Genomic DNA, 24,596 nt, shown 5'->3' on the forward strand with positions numbered 1-24,596 from the left:
CCAGAAGTATCTGCCAGGACTTATTCTATGTCCTCAGACATCTTTCAAAAATCAGTGAAACAGGACTTTCAAAATTCAGAGCCTGCTTTAGTTACGCCAAAAGTAAAAATGGGACATAGAACTGTTTTTGCAACAACCAGTAATTGTAATAAATAGTTGCTATGTATACTATTATATATATGGCAGCTTGGGAGAGCTTGGGCTCCATCTTAGAGGTCTTTTCCAACCTAAACATGTATACATAGATATAGATATATATAGTTTCATATATAGTTTCATTATAGGATCTAAACATTTTCATTTCATTTCTTTTGTACATGTCAAAGTTCCACCTTTTTAGGATAGTGATAATTGTTAATGAATTCGTCTGAATGAAGATATTACAACACTGCTACACAAAAGTAAGCCAGTGAAGTGATAGCTAAAGTTAATTCATAATATTTGACATAAATCTGTAGACTAACTAGAATTAGATACCTATATATTTATAAGGACCCAGGTCCTAGTTGTCAGCAGTAGTTTCATGGTTGTCCTGGCAACCTGCTTGTTTCGATTCACACAGTCAATAAATAGAAACCAAGTGTAGTTGTGTTCTACCTTGCAATTGTCAAAAGTAAATTCACTATTATATGAAGTTTTCTGTTCAAATGCTGAATGCTTCTAATACAAACCCTAAACGTCCCTATAACTACCTGAAAAGGGAGGGGTCAGTCTCTTCTCCCAGGTAACAAGTGACAGGACAAGAGGAAACAGTCTCAAGTTGCACCAGGGGAGGTTTAGGTTGGATATTGGGAAAATCCCTTCACTGAAAGGGCTGCCCAGGGCAGTGGTGGAGTTCCCATCCCTGGATGAATTTAAAAGTCATGTGGATGTGGCACTGGGGGACGTGGGTTAGCAGTGGCCTTGGCAGTGCTGGGGGAACAGTTAGACTCCATGATCTTGGAGGGCTTTTCCAACCTAAACAACTTTATGCTTCTATTAAGTTTTCTCCAGAAGAAAAGTGAAAGGTTAGAAGTATGGTTCTGTACAGAATTCACCTGAACCTATTATGCTCATCTGGCGGTTACTGAAAAAATCTGTTTGAGCAACACAAGCATAAACCTAATATTTATATTCTAATGCTATCTCATCTTTGGAAAAATAAAATTATTCTGTCACAAAAATCTCCTTCCTGTCATAAATATTTCATCTCTTGGTTAAAGAAAATAGTGGTACAAGAAAACTTTCAAAAATAATTTAACTTCCATTTAAAATTGAATCCAAAATCATAGTATGCAATTTCCTAAAACTCAGAAGCTTATAAAAAAACCAAAATACCTGAGATAAGCTAGGAACAGTGAAATCCATGAGACCCAAGCCATTACATGAATACATTTCCAGACCAATAAGAATTCTTGCCAGAGGACTTTGTGCTTCGTCATTATTCTAAGCAGAAATAAAAAATTCACATTAAGAGATATTTTTTTGCAAGTTAATATTATTTAGGATAGTAATTTAGATGACAAGATAATAATCATAATAATAACAATAACTACATTAATAACAATAATAATAACAATAATAATAATAATAATAATGATGTTTGAAAACCTCAATTTGCTCTAAGCAATTCCTCCTCTCTACTGTGTCCTTAAAATGGTTGATTCTTTGTATTTATATATTTTTAATTCACATTGTGAATGCTGAACTACTACAGTTTCAACACTAAAAGCCCACATCAACAATACAATGAAGGCAAATTTCATATACCACTGTGGGTTTCCAGTTGTATAAGCACTATAAAATAAAAATATAAGAATAAAATATTTCTTTCCAGCTTACTAGGTCTATAATCTATATATACAAAGAGGCCATAGCATATGTTGACATAAATATAGCTGATTTTCCTTAGCACATTTAATACAGTGATTTTCTTATTTTACATTTGTGAATTCAAAATCAATTTTGCTCAACAGTCATCATATGATGAACATCACCATGACAGCTAACAAGAGAAGAGTTAAGAAATGTAGACTCAACTGCTATACCCAATGTGAAAAATTTGCTAAGTTCTGTAAGGAACTACAGTAAAAAATTGTTTTTACATTCTATCAAATATACAGAAGAAAATATACCTTGATAATTTCAGTAATTACTAAATTAATTTATGAATTTAACTTTTCTTTGTAAAGTTTCAACATTATGCAGGATTTCAGGGAAATCATACCTCCTCCTGAGTCCCAAGTTGATGTCTGATCTGCTGCTGGTTTAACTGCCTTGCTTTCACCCAGGTAGCAATGATCTGTTGTTGTGCAGCAACTGAGACTTTTTCCTTAGGTATGGTTCCAGTCATTGCATTTAGGGCAAATTCACAAATCTAAACACCAAGAAGAGAAAAAATAAATGTGAAACACAGGAGAAATGTGGAAAGTTTCTTGTATGGAGCATGCTATCCATTAGCTATTTTTAAATTATTGCACATGCCTCTCTAAGCCTAACAACATCTCCTTTAAGTCAACGCGCAAGGCAAATAGAAGTTATAGTCCTCAGCCCCAAGTTGGTAAGGAGCTCCAGTGTTCATCTGGGGGGGATCTGTGGTGGCAGAAACTGTAAAAGAAGGTAGCTTTTTTTTTCCAAAATTTCTACTATTGAATTTATAGGAATTACAATGTATGACAGCAGAACGAAAGGGACTACAAAAAAACCAGGGGTTTGTACCTCTAGGGCAGCTTTGATGTCAGGAAGTCCACTAGGATCTACTGAAAAAGACTGGATGATATTTGCTTTTTCCTGTTTCTTTGCTGCAGCTTTTCTGCTACTGTCTATTGCTCTATCTTCTTTCTTCTCAGCAGGCTTTGGCTTTGGAATCCAAGAAATAATTAGGCCTCGAGCCAAAGCATTACATAACATCACTAAAATTTCAGCACTTCTGTAGAAGAAAACAAAAATCAGAAGTGCATACTGCATTAGAACAAAATAAAAGGCAAGAATGAAGTTATTGATTTCAAGAAGTAAAAAAAATTATATATATGTCAGACCAGCATTAAAAACAACTTTTTATTGATGGGTTACTATATATGAAAAGAGTAATTATTTTCTAAAAAAGTGTTATGATATGACACAATGCAGAGTCCCCAGGCAGGTGCAAAGGAGAGCCACTTTATTGCAAAAACCCGGCCTTTTTAAGCAGTCAGCTGGTTATTAGTTTACACAGTTTTCAGGCATAACAAACATAATTCAACCAACCACCATGCACCACGATGTGAGCACGTGATGGTCACACAGCATGTTTTTCTACCCCTAATTCAGCTGTGTCTCTTCCCCACATTCCTTTTCTACGTAGCCGAAGTAACAGGCCTGAGCCATGATTTACAAAAGCAACATTTCTTTTATAAGGTTTTACCTATATTCAACAAAAAAGTACCCTAAACCAAGCCCTTCACATATTTTTGTGGTTATCATGCCAGTCCACTGCCAAGCTGGAATTTTCTTTTTTTTTTTTTTGAGAAAACACGAATTTAATTACATCTAAGAGATTATTGCTAGTACATACTGATATAAGTGTCAAAAATAATAAGCAGGTATTACCAGTCTTCATCTCTGCACAAACTGAAATACAGATTTTATTCCCCAGTACTGTTAAAAGAGACTTCTTTGCTGCTGGTCCTTACTCTAGCTGGTGATGAGGTCACTGTCAGTGAAGTGCAAAAATATCGAGGATTTTGTCCCACGGTCAGATTTTGACTAAAGTATCTACTCCGCAATGGTCAATCGTTCTCCCATTGCATTAACTGCAGAGCAGGATTTCTCTAAACCACTGTGGAATCTATGTTCCCATTTTCATGGTCTACTAATGTGCACATTCCCTTTCCTTATTTTGTTTTCTATTTTCTCTTATTTCACAACCAGTAGTAATCACCTTATGCTTGTTAGAAATACTTGCAATGAACCTATGAACAATGAACTTGAATTGTATTTACAGTATAATTCAAGTTCAGTGAACTGATAGCAAGCAAATGCATTTTGAGCTGTTGTGCAAATTCAGAGTCTAAGAGAATTTTCCCATTTTTTTGACTAACCTAACAAAATGCTATTTTGCGTGCACGTGTTGCTATTCCACAATGAAGAGAAAGTAACACTGATTGGTCTAAAGTTAGCATGGCTTGCAGTGTATAGTAACAAAGAACAAAAAACAAACAGAAAGGATTAACATTTCGTTTTCACAATTTACCTCCTGAGCTACTCTATGTATACCAAGGCTCTTTCACTACCAGTGAAAGCCAGAAATAAATATTTCACAGTACAAGTGACTTTCAATGTTTTTTTAAAAAAAAGATTATGTTCATATCCAAACATCTAAATTTACCCGTCATGCGCAACAGTCTTGATGGCTCCAAGAAGAGTCTGCAGATACTCAATAATGTCCCTCTGTCTTCCTGAAGAAATCAGATGTCTGTTATAATTTAAGATATACACCACAGCATTGTGAACAATCCAGGCTTCATTCAATTCTTTTCCTATTTCAGCTGCACGTTGGAAGTTTTCCATAGCATACCGAGATAAGTCATCTATCCATAAACTAAAAAATTAGTATGAAGAAGCTGTTATTCCAAATCTTCAACACTAGAAGGGATTATATGGTAAGGTTAAATATGCAATACTACATTTCAACCAACAACAAGAACAAAAATTTGATTACTTTTCAGTTGCATTTATTAAGTCCTCATCCACTGACTTATATTTTACTTGGATGAGAAGATGGTTCAGAAAAGGAAGTGGTATCAACATGAAATGAGTAATCTCTGACATTGAAAAAGCTATTAGCTTGAAAGATATTGTCTATGGTTCATGTTCCTTCCACATGTTCGGGTTTTTTAAATGCATGTGAATCCACCCATCAGTGCCAGAAATCCCTAAATAACCATGTCAAGGCTCTACTTGAATATAGAGGTAAGTGAGGCATGCCATCTAAGAGTTAAGGACGTCCTTTTTACTTAAAACTGCGTGTTCTTGCACTCAAAGACATTTCCAGGTGATCTGAAATGCTGTATTTGTTTTAAAGAGAATATCATTATTTTCACAGTCTATGCGATAACTTTCTTTCAATAACTTTATCTTCTTTCTTTCTTAGTTATCAAAATGTACTATTGCTAAGAAAAAACAATACTAAAAATACAGTCTTGAATGATCATACAGAATGGCCATGGTTACAAAGTCATAAAGTCAAAAGCACAAACTGACGCTGGGTATTATTATGTCAACAATGGTACAGGACACAGAAGACCAAAGTGCTCTTTTTCCTATGGGTTTTTAATCTAATTAGGTAAACTCAAAAATAGCTCATCTTCTTTGCCCCTTGGATCTGATTAGTTTATAATTTTTCCTGTTTTACTGAATATTTGCAAGCAGGCAGTGTGAGAAACTTTACTTAATTTTCAGACTTAATGAACAGACCTAGAGACACAACTCTGCCATTCTGCTCTCTCAGGACATGACCACTGTAACAGTAAGGCTAATATTACTATAAATGTGAACAGCAGAGAGTCAAAGCATCATCTTCAGAAACCTCTCTCCCCCCTCTTCTCCTTTGCAAGAAATAATCATGTCAGACTGGTAAAAAACATATTCTACTGTCCCAAATCAATTTCAGTTGATTGGATGGAACACACTAGATTTGCAAACTGAAATAATTAATCGTATGCATTCAGTGCTACGAAATAATTATAGGTATAGGAGCTATAAAGCAAGACAAAGAGCTTTTTGATTTGGGAACACATATTTTTAAGTGGAGAATTTAATGAGCTAAGTGTCATTATACAACAGTTTAATAGTTTTTCAGCTTGGAATACTAGCTTCTCGTTTCAGAGAAATAAATGTTAAATGAAAAATAAAATCCACACTCCAGAATGAACGAAAACCTAAGAAAAAATATTTCAAACTATTTTTTAGATCCTTTTCCCATTTCCCATGACTACCTACAAAAGTGAAGAATCTGGTGACAATGAATTTTACTAAGGCAAAATAGCTTTTGCAATTATCATCTGTGTCTGATAATAGTGATCTGTTAAGAGTTCCTAGGTCTTGATATATATTATGGAAAAGCACCTGTATGTTTTCCATTCTGGATCACTTTCAGGAAGATATGAGACACATCCTGGATGACACTGGTTTGTAGCTTCTGGAGGTATAGCATGATCATTCAGTTCGATTCCCTGCAATCTTAATAAATGAACGATTGCCTGAAAAGACACAGAGAAATAAATTATCTACCCAGGTTATCATTGTAAAAACAGACTATGACTTCATGTTAGTGCTGTTACCTCTTCAAAAATTAAAAAATACTAAATGCTTTGTGAAATGTTGTACAACTATAGGCATGTACAACTATATGAAATACAATGCTTAGTACTTCATAATCTTAAAATTGTCTACAGCTAATAATATTACTAAATAATTACATGGAGAAACAACCATAATTTATATGTGTAAGTTTTTAAATCATGCTGGAACTTTAAGGATCCAGAAATGTAATGTCAGATGTCAAAAATTTACAGTAGAATCTCTTGTAAAAAATTGTTATTAGCACCTGCAGTAAAACTATTGCTATAGTTACTTTCACACAGTATTTTGATAAAGTTGCTTCATGAAGCCACTTCTTTTACTTCCTAGGGAGATAGAAAATAACTAAACTCAAAATTCCAGTGCTTCAAGATTTATATATAAAACAAAACTAAACAAATATGAATGACAGTTGTGTAATTTCTTTACCTCTGCATTAATAAATCTTATTTCTGCTAGTATTCTGAGTAAATCTGCTTCAAAAGAGAAGGATTTAGCAGGTAGCAATGATTCTCCTGATAAGCTGTCACCTTGACCATCAACCATCATAGTTGCATTAGCTTTGTTCTCCTGTGCTAAAAATAAATAAACCCATTATTATTTCCATGCAAATCATCATCTTAATTGTTAAATTTACAAATCCCTACATATTCTTAAATTCACAAGGAATAGTTAGCAAGAAAAGATTTCTAACTATTTCAAGCAACTAAGTTTTTCATTAGTACCATTTATTGCACTCAAAACCTGTTCTCAAGCAGTGCTGAGGCATTTGTTACCTGTGATTTTGCTGCATTTGTGCATAACCTTCAATATTTGCAGCAAATAACTTTCTCCAGTCATAATATACATACTGAAATTGCACTATTAATAGACTCCATGGCCTCTAATTCAATTTTATTGCGTTAATGGAAGTGGAGCATAGAACTGTATTATGCAGAGGCAAAAGCATTTGTGTTTGAATCATGGACTGGGCTGACTTTCTGGTAACATGCACATCAGTAATGAGAAAAAATAGCATTCTTTTTAATAATTTGGTTTAACAATAATAATAATTTTAAAATTCAGTTTAATAAGAAAGGGAAAGGTCTAAGATTATTTTTATATAAGCACAAAGTTTGTAAGAACACACCAGTTTCTATTCATTACTCTTTTGGCACTTGGTTGCCTTCAGTTTCTGGTAAGTGTACTTATTTTTCCCTTTAGTTTGGAAAGGAGACAAAAGATTAAGCTAGTCAGAAGATGCAAATATTCCAAAAGAAAACTGGCAAATTAATGTCCTGTATTAAGTGGACCTTGGAAACAATATAGAATAGGTTCAACTAACAATGGCTAGCGAGGAGAAAAACCATTTCATCTATTCTGAAATGTGAGTTTTGTGAACTCCCTGACAAAACCAACTTTAAAAGCCAGCAAGCAGAGAGTGATTTCAAAGTGCTTTTCCCCAAGTTAAAAACTCTTAACGTGTGGTAGGTTTCCAGCAGACCCTCAAGGAACAAGGTACAATGTTGGACACCTCAGAGGAACCACTCACTAATAGGGGATTAAAGAGTAAAAAGGTTAACACATGAGCCTCATACAAAGTGACTAACAACCCATTTTTCTACAGCTCTCTCAGGCATGAATGATACGGACCTAGAGGACCATTAGGGAATTCTTAAGACAGGTAGATGTATTTCATAGAAGTGCTTCTCTACAGCACTGGTGAAACTCTTCTGATGGCTTCTACAAAAAACATGACTGATTTCTAGATTTGGAAGTAGAAAGAATATTCCATGTATGCCAACATGCAGTGACAGAAAAGACAGGGAACTTTGGGAATGGAAGGAAAGAAAACAATATTGTCTGACTCCTTTTAGTAACTTTAGTAAATGATGAAATAGTTCCTTACAACGTTCAAAATAATGTCACTTACTTGTTTTATGCTTTGTTGCCTCCCTAAACAAAATATCATCATACAGGAGGCAAAATCTACATGCTGCACGGCAGACATCCCACACTTCCTGTTTACGTGCAACTTTTGCCAAATCTGCCCAAAGAATAATTCTACCAAAGAAAAAGCATAAATAAAATTACTTAATAAGCAGGATTAGGTTCCACAGTTCAGGATTGACAAAAACAATCATGTCAATAATGATGGCCATCAGGAAAAAAATTACATCTAATCTAGCAAAGGTAACACTATTTCTTTATTAATTAAGAAGAATCTCCTCAGCATATCAATAGACAAAATTCTTGTCTTGAATGGTAATTATACTGAAGTTTCAAGATGTGTGTGACAACCCTCATTTTCTATCTCATAAAGTAAACTAAACATTTCAAAGCTAATGTTGAGTATTTAAAAATAAGCCTTGAAAACAAGTTTGGATTTAGAATCTTACAGAAAACAACTGCCTTTAAATTTTGTCACAGGAATTTTTAATGCAGAAAAAAAGTAGACACATCCTTTTAAAAATAAGGAGTGACAAAATGAAATACAGTCAAAATGAAGCCTGTCCTTTTTCTACAGATTGATCTTTCTGACTTTCAGAATGAACTACTTAGCTTTTTTACCAAAAAAGTTGTAGCACATGATGTGGTACAAGGACCTAAAAAGACACTTGCAAGTTTCAATTCTACATCAAGTACGAGCCTTAATCCAGTCATCCCTCTATATGTTGCGCTCATATCAATAGAACAGGTGAGTTTAAGTGTGCATGTGAGAAAGAAGATTAGAAACAGGGAAAGACTAAAATCCTGCACAGCGTGGAAACGTAACAGAGCTTTTTGGACAAGAAATTATACACACACTTCAATGCGTTGCCAGAGGCTGAAATATTCAGCCTCCTACAAGATACCATCCAGTAACTTAACCTCTGAGACAGAACCTTTCCTCTTAGAGACTTCTACAAAATATGAAAGAGACATTTCTGGTCTATAGCAATTACCTCTCTCTGCCATTTTCGTTTCTTAAGTGTTTTAAATGTTCATCAACTTTCTCCACACTTTTAGTATGATGTTGGGCTTTTGCACAGAGGTAGCTTATTTGACTACGGCCTGAGGAAACTTGGCAAAGAAATAAAAATTAAAGGTAATTTTTATATATTAGAAATTTGAAAATCCACATGAAAGGCAAACAATTTGATTCATGATTCCTTGCTGAAACACTCAAAATCCAGCTTTTTCTCATTTCTTCAAGCTTTCCCCAAACCAACCAACTAACATGAAAAAAAGCGTACCCCACCAGCATCTATTTTAGTTTTTTCCTGTACCTTGAGATACAGTTGTCCAATCCAAAACTGATCTGTGCTTGTTTAGTACCCAAATATCTCAAGTACACCTCTTTTCTGACAGGACATATAGAGTTGTAGTTAGGTTCATTCAAGAGCAAGTGAATGATGTAATATGTAAAGTACACATTCATACTGAATTTTAAGAATGTTTATCTAATCAAACACATTTTTAATCAACTTGTTTTGTTTTGATAATATTTTGATAATATTGATAATATTGATAATATTGACTTTCATTTTACTTAGTCAACAAGGTATTAGGCAGAAATATTAATAAATAAATAACCAGCACAGAAAACTGATGCAAGGGAAAAAGAAGCTGGCTCCTAAGGAAAAAATTACTCCAGCAGTACAAATACATCAAAAAGAGATCTTTTTTTTTTCTGTAGTGTAATGACAGAGAAGACATGCTTTGTATTAGAATACAAGTAATTTGACATGATTGGAAAATCCAATGAGTTTATACATTCACCTGAATCTAAGCAAGAGTCCCTGACATAATGCAGACAGAATAGGTTTTAACTTGATCCCCAGAAATTCTGCCAAACAATATCAGCAAATACATCTAAAGTACTTCTGACTTTAAAATATACATATAAGCAGGTTCACTTACAACAAAAAGAGGAAGGCACAGCATCTTACCATTCTTGCTAAATATATTTTGCAATGCATTGTCCAGCATATGATACCTCTGTGTAACTATACATGTAGAGCATCTGATAGAAATTGTCCAGTATAATGCACAATGACAGTTACATCATGTAAGGTTGAAAAGAATTGTGGATTAAAAGAGTACATTGTTCTTTGGATCTATGGGTACAGTTCTCACTAAATAAGTCAAGCGTGTTCATCAAAATGGAATGAAAGTTTTTTATGCAATCAAAAAGAAAATATAACCCTATAAATCTGATGTTCTGTCCTATGTACATTTTATATAATAAATTTGCATATATATTTTTGTGCTCCTTCAATACACATGTGTAAGCTTGTGGCAGCTTAAGTCATAGAAAAAGCAAAAAACTCACTGCTTAGATTACAGCCTCAGAAACAACTGGAATTTCTCAGAACAAAATTTTATAAAATGTTGTGTCAAATGAAGTCTTGTAATAGTTTCAATGTTGTAATAAACTCACTCATTTTAATGACTCAACCTGGAAGGCTAATGTGTGCTAAGATTTATTCTGAGGAACTTCAAAAGTAATTGTATAGTTGTCAAGTCAAAATTTAAAATCAAAGAGATGTCCATTATTTTAATTCTTTTAATTTTACAAATACAATGCATTCTGTAACTTTAAATAATGTATGAAAATGTTTTCCAGCAACGTAGTTTTCACATTATTAAAAGGACTGCACAGAGTGGAATAATTGATCTGTAAATAAGACTCTGGCTAATAAGTGATTAGTTGATCAAGTTTGAAACAGGGATATGCAAGGTAAACTTTGTGGCCTGGCTGAACAGATGGCATGAGAGAACTGCATGGTCTTCCACAGCACAAATATACTGCTTTGGAAGCAACAGGACTCTTTCTGTAGCATTCCCTTCCTCCAGCATAATCTCTACTGTGGGAGTACACTAGGTCTACTCAAAGTTAGTAAGATTAGTCACACACACACTTATTATATTGCTAAGATAAAACTAAACAATTTAAGCAATCTGGAAAGTCTGTTCCCTGACCACTTTTCCTCAACCAGGGGCTGTATAATCAAAAACTGAAGCTGTTTGGGGCGTAAGGAATGTGCCCATTTATGTTCCATGTTTTAGAAAGTAAATAATGAATTCACACCTAAATCTCTGTGCAAAACTAGAGCTCTAAAAAGTAAGATTTTAGAAGAGAAAGATAATTACAATATAGAAAGAATGCCCAATGTAATTAACACAGGGTTTTATTGGGTGAAATTTCTGAAAACGCCACTTTAAAATGACCTTGGTTAAAGACATTTAAGAGTTGTACATAGTGAAAATAGAACTACTTACAGTGCACAACAGTAAGATTCAGATGAATTTGGAGGTGGAATCAACACCTTTTCCAGTATCACCATACAACTTTTAGATCCCTAATGAAAATGATAGGAAGTCTGCCACAGAATTCAGCAGAACTATCACTTTGACTGTATTGCAATATTCCCTACATGTTGCCACTAGATGCTATGTACAGCCTTTAAGAGTGTGCAAAGCTAAGTGTAGCAACTTTTAGTCACACACACATACTTTACCTTTAGCTTCTTTTTCACTGTCAAGGACTATTTGAAATGTGTCAGGAGCTAATGCAAGACCTGCATTTACCAGAAGGGATCTCTTTTTCCTCGCATTATCCTTTTGTTTTCCCCTTTTAGCCTACATAAAGAAAAGAACTCATTGTTATAAGGTTGATTTTATATTCCAACTAGATCTTATTTACTAAACGTAACAGAATACCTATCATGTAACTTGCTACTACCAAAAAAATACGTATAGAAATTGTGTATCTTTAGGTATCTTAGACATCATTCTACAGTATTATTGCCATTGAAGGTGACCATGGAACTTCTGTTGATATTCACATGCTTCCACCAAGGATCATTTAATACAAAGTACTGTTCATGCTTCTCGTCAATCTTTACAGTATATTCCTCAGTATATAACCTGACATTATGTTATACCTTCTTAAACAAAGAACAGTATTTATTTACAACCCATGGTGACATATCCTGTGTGTAGTAACTAGGAATTGCTACAAAATATTAAAAGTATCCTGGTCTGCAAAGAACTAGCCAAAGTCGGAGGAGCTCTGGGTTTTTTTAAAGCAACATTTAAGCAGACTAAGCTTGCATGGAAAAGTATTGAAACCAGAAAAAACAATCAGTTGCCAGTATGATTTTTGTTCAGGTGCTAAGGCAGCACAACAGAATTAGATGCTCTAACTCCTGACAATGACTACACTGTGACTGTAAAATATATTATTTAGTGGCATTTGTAAGTGTCACGTAATATTGATTTATCTCATAGCCAGCTAGGATGTTTAGCAATTTGGACACTGTGCCTCTCATTAAATAAAACACTGTTTGGTGCAATGAAATCCTAATTATTGACAACTGCTAATAAGCTTCTTTTTTTTGCTGGTATTTCTGCTAATTAACAACTCCCTGCCTTCCCCAAGAAGTAAATTTTGAAATAACTGGGAAAAAAATCCTCTGTTACAATTTTCAGACTGTGAAGCAGCATAACCACTTCAAGGCAACAAAGCAAAGACAGTTTGCTGAAAACAATCTGATGCTGGCTCTACTAATATGCAGTTCTACTAAACAGGTGTCTCTCCTCTGCTGGAATTTAATAAGCAAACCTATTTCAGCTACAGACCTTATTCTTCATGCTTACCTGTTCAATCAACATTACCGCCTGATCCTCTAGATGCTCGGGTGATTCATACAACATAGCACTCAACCGAAGGCGGTTAAAACTCAGTCTTAGATGTTCTTGATACTGCCCACTGTTGTTCAGGTGCATAGCTTTTTGCAAATGTTCCAGAGCAACTTCTAGTCTATCCCCATCTTCTTCAATACGAGCTATTTCCATATGAACTTGGCAGCGCAACAAAATCAACATGCTAAGGGTTACAAATTTAAGTGTAAATTGTTAAAATAAGGCACACTAACATTCTTAGACCTAAAACTCACCCAAAGGTGAAACTCAATATTTTAAAGTGACTCTAGTATTAAAATTGATATTCCCTTTTTAACTGACTTGTTTCATTAATTTTCACTATCATACCTTTATAATTAATAAGAAAATTTAACTGCATATTACTTTCATTAACCCTGCAGGAGAAAGCAACACATCTTGTGGACTAACTGATCTTCATATATTTGTGGAACTCTTTTTCAGTACTGCTTAGCTGTGCAAATCAGGTGGTTTTCAAAAGTAGTCAGCTGCCAGAGAAAGAATAGTGTATTGAATGATGACTTTTGACAGAAGTTCACTCTCTTCCTAACATTTAAGTAGAAGCTAATACTCCTAAAAGTAGTTGCATTAGCTCAGCTCTTTTAAAGATTAGGCTCACCTCAGGCATACACATTCACTCTAAGTACTCTCTCTACCCAGGTGTGGTTGACACCACTCTATGGAGCCGGCGTGTTTTCACCAAAAACTGCATGTTCTCCAGTTTCAGGTATACTCGGCTCCCTATCCATCACCTGCCCCAGGAAGCTGTTCATGACAGCTCAGAGTTCTACATGCTGCTTCAGATTATTTTCAAGAAGAAAAACAAAAAATGAGATTAATTAAAGCAATGTTATGAAAAAAACAGAGAAGAGAGGTTTTCAAGCCTATCAAATATCATGCCACAGAACTAATGTATGTCCACATCAGAGCCAGCCTGACTGAGGAAGTATCACCCTTTTCTTGTGGACCAAAGTAGCCACAATAAATGCTGCAATCAAAACAAAAATTGAGACAGGCTAATTAATAGAGACAAATGACTTCATTCAATTTCTAGTGACAGTACCAGAGCAGAGTTGAGGCCAAGTCTACTGGATGGTTAAGAATATACATGTGACAAACCCCAAAACCCTAGTCCCCCCAAAATCTCCCCTGCAAGCTTTTACAGCAAAATTGTCATTACCAACATTTAGTACAAATTTCAAAGTTGCCTGTGCTGATCTTGCACTCTATATACGGAAAGCATAAGAAATGCTTGAATAACAGTACAGTAATACAATACAGTTCTTTCATGCATGTGTATATCCACTCTTTATGCAACAACAACAAAAAATTTTAAACCACTGAAACTAGATTCCTCACTTTCCTCTGCAATACTTGCATCAGAAACCACCTAAGGTCCTGCTCAAGTGGCAGATTGTGTCGATTGCAACTCACTCGACTGCAAAAGTTCTGATCTCTGTTCTTAACAGTCAGATGATGTATAGGTCCAAACTCAAGCAAGCACCAAATAGTAATGTTTACTTGTCTGACTCAAATTAACAAAAAAGGTGAAAATATTTAGGTGCTGTGGGTTAAGTACAGCATAATAGCAAATAGAAGAATATACCTCAAAAAATTATTAATTTTCTTAATGCAGTAGGATTTTCAATTAAAAAGAAATATCACCAAAGATACAAAAAGACTATCTTGCAAGAAATGTCTTATTTAACATATAAGACAGAAGCCATGATGTTTTTTCAGAAGTAACTTTTTGAATTTTAATTTCTTAACCAACAAAAGTGATGTTAACACGAGACTCTAAACCACAGTCCGAAACACATACTGCAGCTTTGGAATTTTCTCACATAATTTTGATTAACTAGAGTATTTTTAAGTTCCTAAAATATTTCAATATTTGTTACAGGTCATTAAACAGTGTGAGATTTTGCCTGAAAGGAACCTATATTTAAATGATTAATAGGGAAATGTATGCAACATAGAGACATGCATTTATTACAAGCTAGTGGAAAATTTTCAAAGACAGTTAATGTCACAGAATTTGTACACTTTTAAAGGAGTTTGATGCTTTGAGACCTTCCAAAAAAGTACATAGCATTAAAAATTACCTGTCAATCTCTTCAAGGACATCAGCAACTGAGATTAATGGCTTTCGCACATGTTGATGCAAGTTGTGTTGTAGTAGTGGTAAGCACAGATTCCACTGGGTTGCACAAACAACCTGAATCACAGCAGGATCTCCCAGCTGAACTGCACGTTTTAACATTAACTCAAGATTTTTTATCAGTTTCAGCTGAGCCTACATAGATGAAGAAATAATTAGCACTACTGCATTTAATAAATTGGATTTCTTACGTGTTCTCCAAATTTTAATCTTAGGACTGTTTTCGGTAGAAAGCAGTCCCTTAGCCAGCAGACTTTAGAAACTTTTTGCTTAATAATTCCTCTCATAAATTTTTTTTTTGTAAACAGGCATCCATAACCAAGGAGTTTTTCTTTTCATTACTCCAGGCTGCTACTACATATTTCTGGCAGAAGTCTGTCAGCTATTCCCCATTCTTATGATAAACAAATATTGATAATTGTGAATACTTTAATTGATAATTGTGAATTCAGAAGGTTTGGCTGTTTTCTTCACATTCAGCTACAGATGCAGGTTTTAGGGGTTCTTTTCACATTCAGCTACAGATGCAGTACAGAAGAGGAAAAAAATAAACATTATGAATGGAATTTGCCATACCGTCAATTAAACTTGGTTCTTTTTGAATTATGTACAGTAACACAGTTACCTACAGTAACAGACGCGCCATTTATTACACTATTTTTAGAGGTTATGCAAGTAAAAAAAAACGAACCAGAAAAAATCAAACAAAAAACCACTCCAACTGCATGCACTGTAGGCTTGAAGTTCAGAAATACCTGAATATCCTCTTTTACATTTTAGTATAGTAGTGTTTCATATTATGAGGAATTCCTTAACAAGGGGGTTTTTTCCGAAAGGTGAGTGGAATTTCTGAACTCCAAAATAAGAACAGCCCTAGATAGGAGTAAGTTTTCGCACTACCAATTTCCATTAAACGTATTCCTACTTCCCACCGTAGCAACTTTAGGTGACTCTAATAGCTGGCCTAAACTGCTCATTGTAGGCACCTCTCTAATCCCTTTGATAGTGTTGATATTTAGGCTTCTAACTTCGATGGTCTGAATTATAACTGAGCCAACTGACCAACTGACAGAAATTCAAGAAAATCCTCCCTAGTGTGACAATTTATCACCAACAATCTGGATTTCCCTGACATAAGAATTTGTATGAGATTGACCATAATATGCAATCACAGCTGAGATGGACTCAATGATCCGTAGTGGTCCTTTCCAACTCAAGGTGTTCCATGAAAACACCTCCCATAAAGGCAAAATGTGAAAACATGAGAGTGTTGCCCTTTCATGCCTCAATGCTACCATCTTTGCTCTTGGAAAGTAATATATTATGAACCTTTATGGTCAGACAGAAGACTTAAGGGATGAAAACACAACTGTGTGTTTATTTTTCTTTAAACTTTAAAACTTTATTTTTCTCCATTTCCTTCTTGGAAGTCCAATTAAAAAGAATAGAAAGGTTTAAAGAATTCCTGAGCAGTGTAACGTAATTAAGACACATAGTCAAATGCCATTTTCCACATTTAACAAATTAAAACTTTTCCTTTTCTCTCAAAGTTAAAGAACATACCTCAACAACTCCCTTGGTATAATTCACAATTTCAGTGCTATTTTTCTTCATTTCATATTCACATTCCAGACATTCTATCTCAATAAGTTTCCCTTGCTCCTATGAAGTATTAATACACAAAATGCTAATTTCAATAATTAAAAAGAAATATGATAAAGATTAAAGCCATGCAATTACAGTAACACAGCACTGCACTTCCCTACTAAGGATCCCACTATACTAGCTAATTAACTGAAATTACGCAAAGGGAATAGAATTTGTTATTTGAACTGCAGACACTTTTTACTAACTGGAGGCTGCAAAATAACTTTTCAATTCTTCATTGCCAGACTTTGCTGTAATAAAACCAGTGTACACCTGTTTCCTCCTATACCATAATTTGATTTCAGTTCTAATAGAATCATAGAACCACAGAATGGTTTGGGTTGGAAGGGACCTTAAACCCCATCCAGTTCCAACATCCTGCCATGGGTAGGGACACCTCCCACTATCCCAATATGCCCCAAGCCCTGTCCAACCTGGCCTTGAACACTTCCAGGGATGGAGCAGCCACAGCTTTTCTGGGCAACCTGTGCCAGGGCCTCACCACTCTCAGAAGGAAGAACATTTTCACAGTATCTGGTTTAAATCTGCCCTCTTCCATTTACTCATTAATATTATTTTAAAGGCCCATGCTTGGAATAAGCAAGTGCTAGTCAAGACCGAAAGGATTCAGCTTGATGGGCAGTGAAACTTTTAAGTGAAAAATGAGGTTAGACTTTTAACAGCTTAGGAACAAGCTGACTATTAAATCATATAAATGATCTGTATTGATCATAGAAACATCTAAGATACGCTCTATTTGGGTTAAATTGGTGCAGTGAAGAAATTCAGACAGCCTCTACATTCCTAATTCATTATGAGCTATTATCAAATCACTCAGCATGACCTTTAGTAATTTAACATCCCCATGACTGGAAAAGAGAAGAGATTGTGCAAAACTTAATGACAAATACACACAGAGATGGAATTCATGTTATGGTAGACAAATTTATCAGTACTTGGCAAAAGCCAAGGAATTGAAACTTTGACATAGATTACTGTCACTCTACTATGAAGAAATCATGTCAAATAATGCTGGGCAATCTGAAGATGGTCACTTAATAACACATTAACTCCAATGGACAAGGTTGAAATTGAAGCAAAGTTTCTCTGTTGCTGCCACACAGCAGATATTTGCTACTACTGTCTACACAAATACTCAGATTAAATCCTTGTGAATCTTTGATCTAGGGGATTTAAACACATCTTCCAGTGGAATGCTATGGATTTGTATATGATTTTAGACTTTCAGAAAATGTTCAGAATGATGGGCCTGAATCAGACACGTGGGATAAAAAAAATTCCATGAGGAAAAGTTCAATTTTATAAGTAATGCAAAGCAGGATCATTATAATAGAAATTTGAATTTAACTTCCAATCAAACTCTTGCACAGATCACATTTCAAAAACATAAGCAAAAATTTACAGTTAATATTAATTTGCCAAAACAAACTGCACTGCTAATCACCCTGGTCTACCCACACCCTACTTTCTGACCTTGCATCTACTTCTCTAGCTTAGGAATAGATCAAGTATCCAAACAATTATTTATATCAATTAATATATAAACAATACACAGATGGACAGAATACCATAGAACCATTTGTACTATTTTTTAAATATAAACACAAAAGGGGTGTGGGAGTGTGAGAGTGTGTGTAAAAGAAGCCCCAAACCCACATAATTAAAACTTACAGTAATCCGAGCACTCTTCAAATCAAGTATACAATGAGCTGCGAGTTCAGTGCAGTTTACTTTCAGAGAAAAATGAGCTAATTCCAGAATCAAAGGAATCCTTCAAAAATACAAAAACATCACTCAGAGAATTTGATATTGCTCTTTCACGGAATTAAAAAAATACTATTTGAAAGTAACAATGTACAACAAGTGCAATGTATCTGAAAACCTTGAAGTCATATGAATATTACAGGTATTATTATGATAATGCTAAGTATTACACTGGTAATGTTCACAGTTAACAAGGAAAAAGGAAAGAATTCAAAGTTGGCTACATGAGAAATACAGAAGTTAATCTGTTTATGGAAAATAATTAGCATACTCCTATGTAGTCTGCACAAACAGCTCCTGAAGAAGACAGAAAATACAGAATGAAATGCATGAAGCACAGACATGGTGAAGTAAGAAACTTCAGATTGCAGAAGGACTGCAGAAAATTTTGGAAATACAATTCAGTGAACTGGCACACAAAGCAGTTAAATGCATCAGTCCACTACCTAGGAACTAAGAACACAGACACACACATGAAGACTGTTCTAACTGGGTGTCTGTAAATAACCAGATGAGCATAGTCTACTGTCTGGAATAGGAGAAGTAATAAGACACTTGAATATTGTCAAAGAGGGTTTACCTTAATGAGTAAAAATGTAGTATTACTTCCATATGTAACAGCTGTGATATAATTACTGAAATAGCGATCAGTTTAGTCTTTCGAACTCATGCTGAAGAGTTGGAAAGGGCCCCAGGAAGAGTTAAAAATTTACTACAGTCTGAAAAGCACATGTCAATTTTAAGACCTTTTAAAAATCTCATTTTATCAGTAGGAAATTAATATGGAAAGATTTAATTGTGTTATACAAACAGCTGTATGGAAGAAGATATTTAATCTTGGATTCTTTAGCAAAACCTAATAGGATTTTGTCTTTTTTTAAGATGACCTATGTGTTAACACAACACAAACAACTAAGTATGAATTCAGTCTCTGCAAGGTCATCAGGAATTTTGACAGACTTCAATGGAAGCAGGATCAGCTTCATCATCAACTTCCATGGGGCTGTGACAAATAAAACTCACTTCATATTGAGAACAGATGCTGGAGGTACATCATATTGTTTCAAAAGCACGTATATAGAATTCAGATTTGCGGTGGCATCACTTGGAAATATATTTGTGTCCCACTGCCTGCAACATATGAGGAATTGGGTCATAATTTTTCATGAGAAATATTATTGCATTAAAAATTTGAAATAACTCTGCTAACTTCAGAATGGATGGCTCTTATTCCAAGGTATCAGTGGGATACCTGGATTTTGAAAAACCAAGAAAAAAAATCAATAAAACCTGACTTCAGTGTGCTAATTAATTTCTCAAACAGTAAATTTTATTCCAGAACAGAACAAAACAAAAAAATTATGTCCAAGACTCCTTTCCCATAATGTCAGTATAAATTAATCCACTAAGAAAAGAATCTGTATTTTTAAAATGCAGAAATCTTGAGACACTGAAAAAAAATTACATGAGATTTTGCTGTGAAGTCTAAATTTCAAAATTTTCTTATGCCTTTAAAATTTGAAGAGTTTAAAAAGCATTACGCTCCATGGTTTGTACATTGTATTTTAGGTGATTTCCCCACTTCATCTTTACTTTCTTGTACACAGCTTGGGGATGGAACTGGAGTCCCTTTGATATTAAAATGTCTTTCAGACTCTTAAATTCTTTCTCCTGACAATATCTGTACAACACACTAATCCCTACATTCCCAAAGAGCTAGCTCACTTTTTAGATGAGGCTGTTCTCTAGACAGACCTGACTGTTACCACCCAAACTGTCCTTATAATTTTCCTTTCGAGGAATTAATCTCTGCAGTAGATTTTTCTACAAGCATGTGGGATCCCAGAACCTGATTGTACCTCTATAATATGCAGCATCAAATTACAAGTGGAAGGATACATTTTCATACTTACAACTTTAACATCTGCATTTTATAAATAACTGAAAGATGGGTGGAATTTTGTATTTCCTTCTTTGCGTGGGAAATATCCATTAGTTGGTGATACACCTATAAAATAACAATTTAGTTATTATTTGATTAAATAAGCAAAGGACAAACACTCAATAAAATAAAGCAGGTGTATTGACTGTTTTTATGGACTTCAAGGGCAAGGTGGCTACTATGATAATCTATGTTGTTCTGCATAGATAATACAAAGATCACCTAGTAGAGCTATACTGACCTTCCAATAGTCAGGATCAGAACTATTAGCAGAAATATAAATGTGGAACTACCATCTGAATTAGAATTCTAATTAATGCATTTTTAACACCTTTTGATAGAACTCATTCTGAAATCATCTCATCCAGCTGTAAGAAACAAGCCAAATCCGTACCTGTAGATTATAGGCAGGAAAAGAAATACTATGGAGACATTACAATAAACTGCAGTTACTTCAATTTAAGTGCAGACTTACACATTAATAATGTGCAAATCATTTCTTCTGACTCCCACACTGACTGCCCACAACTATCAATACTGATTACTTAAGCTGTACTGGAACACTAAGTTTTGCAGGACTTCAGTATGCTGCTACTAAAGCACTCAATAGTTTGGATCATACTTCTGTAGCCCAAGCACAATTTTAGAACTACTTCGTTCTTCTCTTTAAGGATGTTGTCAAACTGATTTGCTCAACAATTCTTCTAAAAAATACAAAAGGAATTTCAAGCTTGCCTCAGTGTGATTACTTCATTGTTATAACACCTCTGGAACGCTGTATATTAGTTCTCTTAATTCAAATAGAGAATCTTGAAATATAAACATACACTTTTGAAATGTACTGATTGGGAGGTGGACAGGAAAAGACAACAGACAGTGTAGTAGAATGAAAGAAAATATGCCTGCACGCAGCTTCTGAGTTTTATTTGTCTCTTTCTGCTTTTGCCACCTTTGTCTTCACCCTCTTATTTCTCAAGTTAAGGGCATGCAAGAAATGTGATCTATTGTGATCCTACAATTTCCAGAATTATTTATAGGGTTCAAGCTGGATCACTTAAGTATTTATCAGCATGAGAAAAGTCAACAGATATTAAATATTCCCTCTGTGGCATGTCAGGTTAAATTGCTCTCACTACACCTACTCTTTCAATAGTAATTAACCCAAAACAAAATTGTTAGGGTTAGCCACATATATTATGATTCATTAAAAGAACATGGAGCAGAGGGAGCTTATAATATCAAAAATATACAATTTGTGAAAATCTCTGCATATCTACTGAATTGTTTGGTAGCTCACAAAATTTAAATGAAGAAAACAGCTTATATAACAGTTATAACTACAATCTTATGAACTGTAGACAAAGCTCCTGTCTTAATGGGAGGTTAAAATATTTTTCAGCATTACCATTAAAGAAAATATTTGAGAGTATTTATCTGGAACATTTTCCTTAATAAAGATTGCAGCAGTAGATGAAAACTCTTTTGCTTCTTCCATTTCTGAAGCATCAAGGAAGCACTCAAGTAAATTTCTGCAGATCAAAAGAATGTTGGTATGAAATATTTATTAACACATTCCGAAATAATTCTTATTTATTTTTTTTAACACTCTTTGTATTCAAGGTACCATTTCTAAAAGCAGTACAAGCGATTAGTGCTCTAATGCATTGACTCAACACAAAAGAGATCCTCTAATTTCTACATCTTTGTTTTTTCCAGATATATGCAGCTGCTAACACATATTTAGTGTAGATTGCAACAAGCATCTTGGGAAATTTGTAGGTTTTTTGTGAAAACTTTTCTCAACAAGATACCCATAATTAAAAAGATCAATTATTTAAAAGTGTATGAAAAAAACATTTCTGTGACATGTATCCTAAGGTTCTCCCTTAGCTACCAGAAAGGCTAGTATTTCAAAGCCATTTAGCAAAAGAAAACTGTTCATATTGGAAACTGCAATATATCTACTGGATTTTATATACTTTATCTGATTTAACTGAAAAAGAGCCTGTGACTCCATGACATAAATTAACAACAACAACGATAATCATAATAAAAAATATTTTTAAAATAAATACAACTTTAGGAAAAAAATGCAACCATTAGTTTTATAACACAAACACACTGTGAGTATGTGTTTGTTCTCATCAACACCTCAGCAAGAGTATGTTTGGTACCAAGAAACTGCATGCATGGTATTCTAGATAGTCCTTAGCATCCCCCTCGGAATGTTTTGTTACTTCCCTCCAGTTTCAGCTTATAAAGAAAATGCTACATAGCAATAAACCACAGTCATAGACTAAAGAAATAGAAGAGTTCACAAAGAGAAAGGTAAAAACTATGGTAGAAGTGCAAGAGGAACTGGAATCAGTCTGTAGAATAGTGGATCAAAACATCTCTGAGAAAAGGTTGTGGGACCTTGAAAAATTACATGGACACTCCACCTTTTGCACATAAAACTATTTCCCTCAGTACAGTTATCTCAAGGTTTATGCTCCAGCTTTGCTCAGGAAATGTGAGAATGATAATACATTGATATTTATACATCATTTATTTCCAATGACTATCAATGACTCAAACACTACATCCAAAGTGACTGTGAAACTTCAGATCTGATCTAGGTCACAGCTGTCTCTGCCACTAAAACTCCAGGCTTAAACTAAATATTGAAATGAAGCACCTTTTATGTGCAGTACATTTATGTCTCTTTAAAAAGTTATGAATTAAGCTTCTCACAATAAATACATCTACAACATTACCAGTGAAATATACCTTATTAAAGACTACCTCAGGTAACAGTCGCAAAAGGACTACAGAATGCCCATATGAAAAAATACAGTTAAACTTACATCATGAGTTCTGCTCGCCATTCATTATCTTGCTCTTCAATTTGGTTTAATGCTGTAACAATCTGTGAAAGGCTGGGAATAAGGCAATAGCGGAATCCAGGCTTAAGAAATGGCCTCACAAGTTGCCAATAAAGAACTGAGGCATTATATATCAAAAAAAAATACCTGAAAAATAAGAATCAAAAAATTAGTATTTCATGAACTTGAATAAACATAAAACTACAGCTTGAGCACTGTAAGACACATCTAGGAAGTTAAAAAGTGCAACTTTTGTTTTCATTGGAAGAAATCCTGACTAAGAACTGAGAAGACAAGTACAGTACAAGAAGAATATGGTAACTCTTGCAACTATACCCAATAATTAACCACTTAAAAATAAGCTAACATGGTGCTCTGGTTCTATAAATCATAACTGTAAAAGGGTAAGAAATGCTGAGATATTTGCCAGCTTTAAACAGGATTATTCATCCTGTCAATGTAAGACTTCAGTATTCTTACGTTGTTACAGCACTCACAGCAGTAACAGAAGTTACAAAATGGAAGGAAAGATCTAAAGAAAAACCCCAAACAGCACAACTCCATACTACCTAAAGAAAATCGAGACACACAATTGAAAAGCCAGATCAGTAGCATCTCCTGGGATTCAGAGTTAATCCTATCAGTAGGGCTTACCTTCTGTCATGGGATGCAAAATCTATTGCCTTCATAAAAGAGAGCACAAACTTTTCAAACTCTTCCTAGAATAAAACAAAGAAAAGCTAGTACAATTTGAATATGGCTTTTATAAATCAGTACATTCTTTTCCTATTTTAGTATGTTCATATTTCATAAATTTTATTTTCAGACCAATCTCAGCTAAAACATACTGCCATAGCAAGCTGTTGCTATAGAAACAGAATAACTAAAAACTGGTTGATAGCGTATTAATGTGTTTTTCTGGTTTCTAACTTTAAGACGGTATTTTCAGCTTATTTCATTTCTACCAGATATTAATTATCAGAACTGAAATTTTCCACACCTACAAAGCTGCATACTTTTTAAGCTTCCAGCAAATGAAGTTCAGAAATATCCAAGAGCAAATCCAGGGGGAAAAAAGTTATAGTCATTTGTCCCATTAAAAAATCTTGAGGAATAATTTTCTTCAAAAAAGCTCCAACAAGAATTTGTCAACTGAACGATGTGTCAGGCATGCCTTTTTATCATTGAAGGA

At 34.4% G+C, this 24,596-nt stretch overlaps 1 protein-coding gene across 1 annotated transcript in view; it reads right to left on the minus strand.

Moving 5' to 3' along the window:
• Positions 1 to 24,596, minus strand: part of CFAP46 (cilia and flagella associated protein 46) — a 72,051-nt gene that overhangs the window by 43,244 nt on the left and 4,211 nt on the right. Inside the window, exons 4-21 of the mRNA XM_069020334.1 lie at positions 24,059 to 24,123; positions 23,387 to 23,551; positions 21,946 to 22,069; positions 20,512 to 20,606; positions 19,622 to 19,729; positions 18,506 to 18,605; positions 16,730 to 16,828; positions 15,111 to 15,301; positions 12,943 to 13,171; positions 11,802 to 11,922; positions 9,243 to 9,360; positions 8,231 to 8,361; positions 6,748 to 6,893; positions 6,085 to 6,218; positions 4,346 to 4,558; positions 2,698 to 2,908; positions 2,207 to 2,356; positions 1,318 to 1,425 (exon numbers count right to left, since the gene is read on the minus strand). Coding sequence (XP_068876435.1) covers positions 1,318 to 1,425; positions 2,207 to 2,356; positions 2,698 to 2,908; positions 4,346 to 4,558; positions 6,085 to 6,218; positions 6,748 to 6,893; positions 8,231 to 8,361; positions 9,243 to 9,360; positions 11,802 to 11,922; positions 12,943 to 13,171; positions 15,111 to 15,301; positions 16,730 to 16,828; positions 18,506 to 18,605; positions 19,622 to 19,729; positions 20,512 to 20,606; positions 21,946 to 22,069; positions 23,387 to 23,551; positions 24,059 to 24,123 — 2,508 coding nt within the window. The remainder of the gene's footprint in view (positions 1 to 1,317; positions 1,426 to 2,206; positions 2,357 to 2,697; positions 2,909 to 4,345; positions 4,559 to 6,084; positions 6,219 to 6,747; positions 6,894 to 8,230; positions 8,362 to 9,242; positions 9,361 to 11,801; positions 11,923 to 12,942; positions 13,172 to 15,110; positions 15,302 to 16,729; positions 16,829 to 18,505; positions 18,606 to 19,621; positions 19,730 to 20,511; positions 20,607 to 21,945; positions 22,070 to 23,386; positions 23,552 to 24,058; positions 24,124 to 24,596) is intronic.

The sequence above is a fragment of the Aphelocoma coerulescens genome, chromosome 6 (assembly GCF_041296385.1).
Source record: "Aphelocoma coerulescens isolate FSJ_1873_10779 chromosome 6, UR_Acoe_1.0, whole genome shotgun sequence".
Taxonomy (NCBI): domain Eukaryota; kingdom Metazoa; phylum Chordata; class Aves; order Passeriformes; family Corvidae; genus Aphelocoma; species Aphelocoma coerulescens.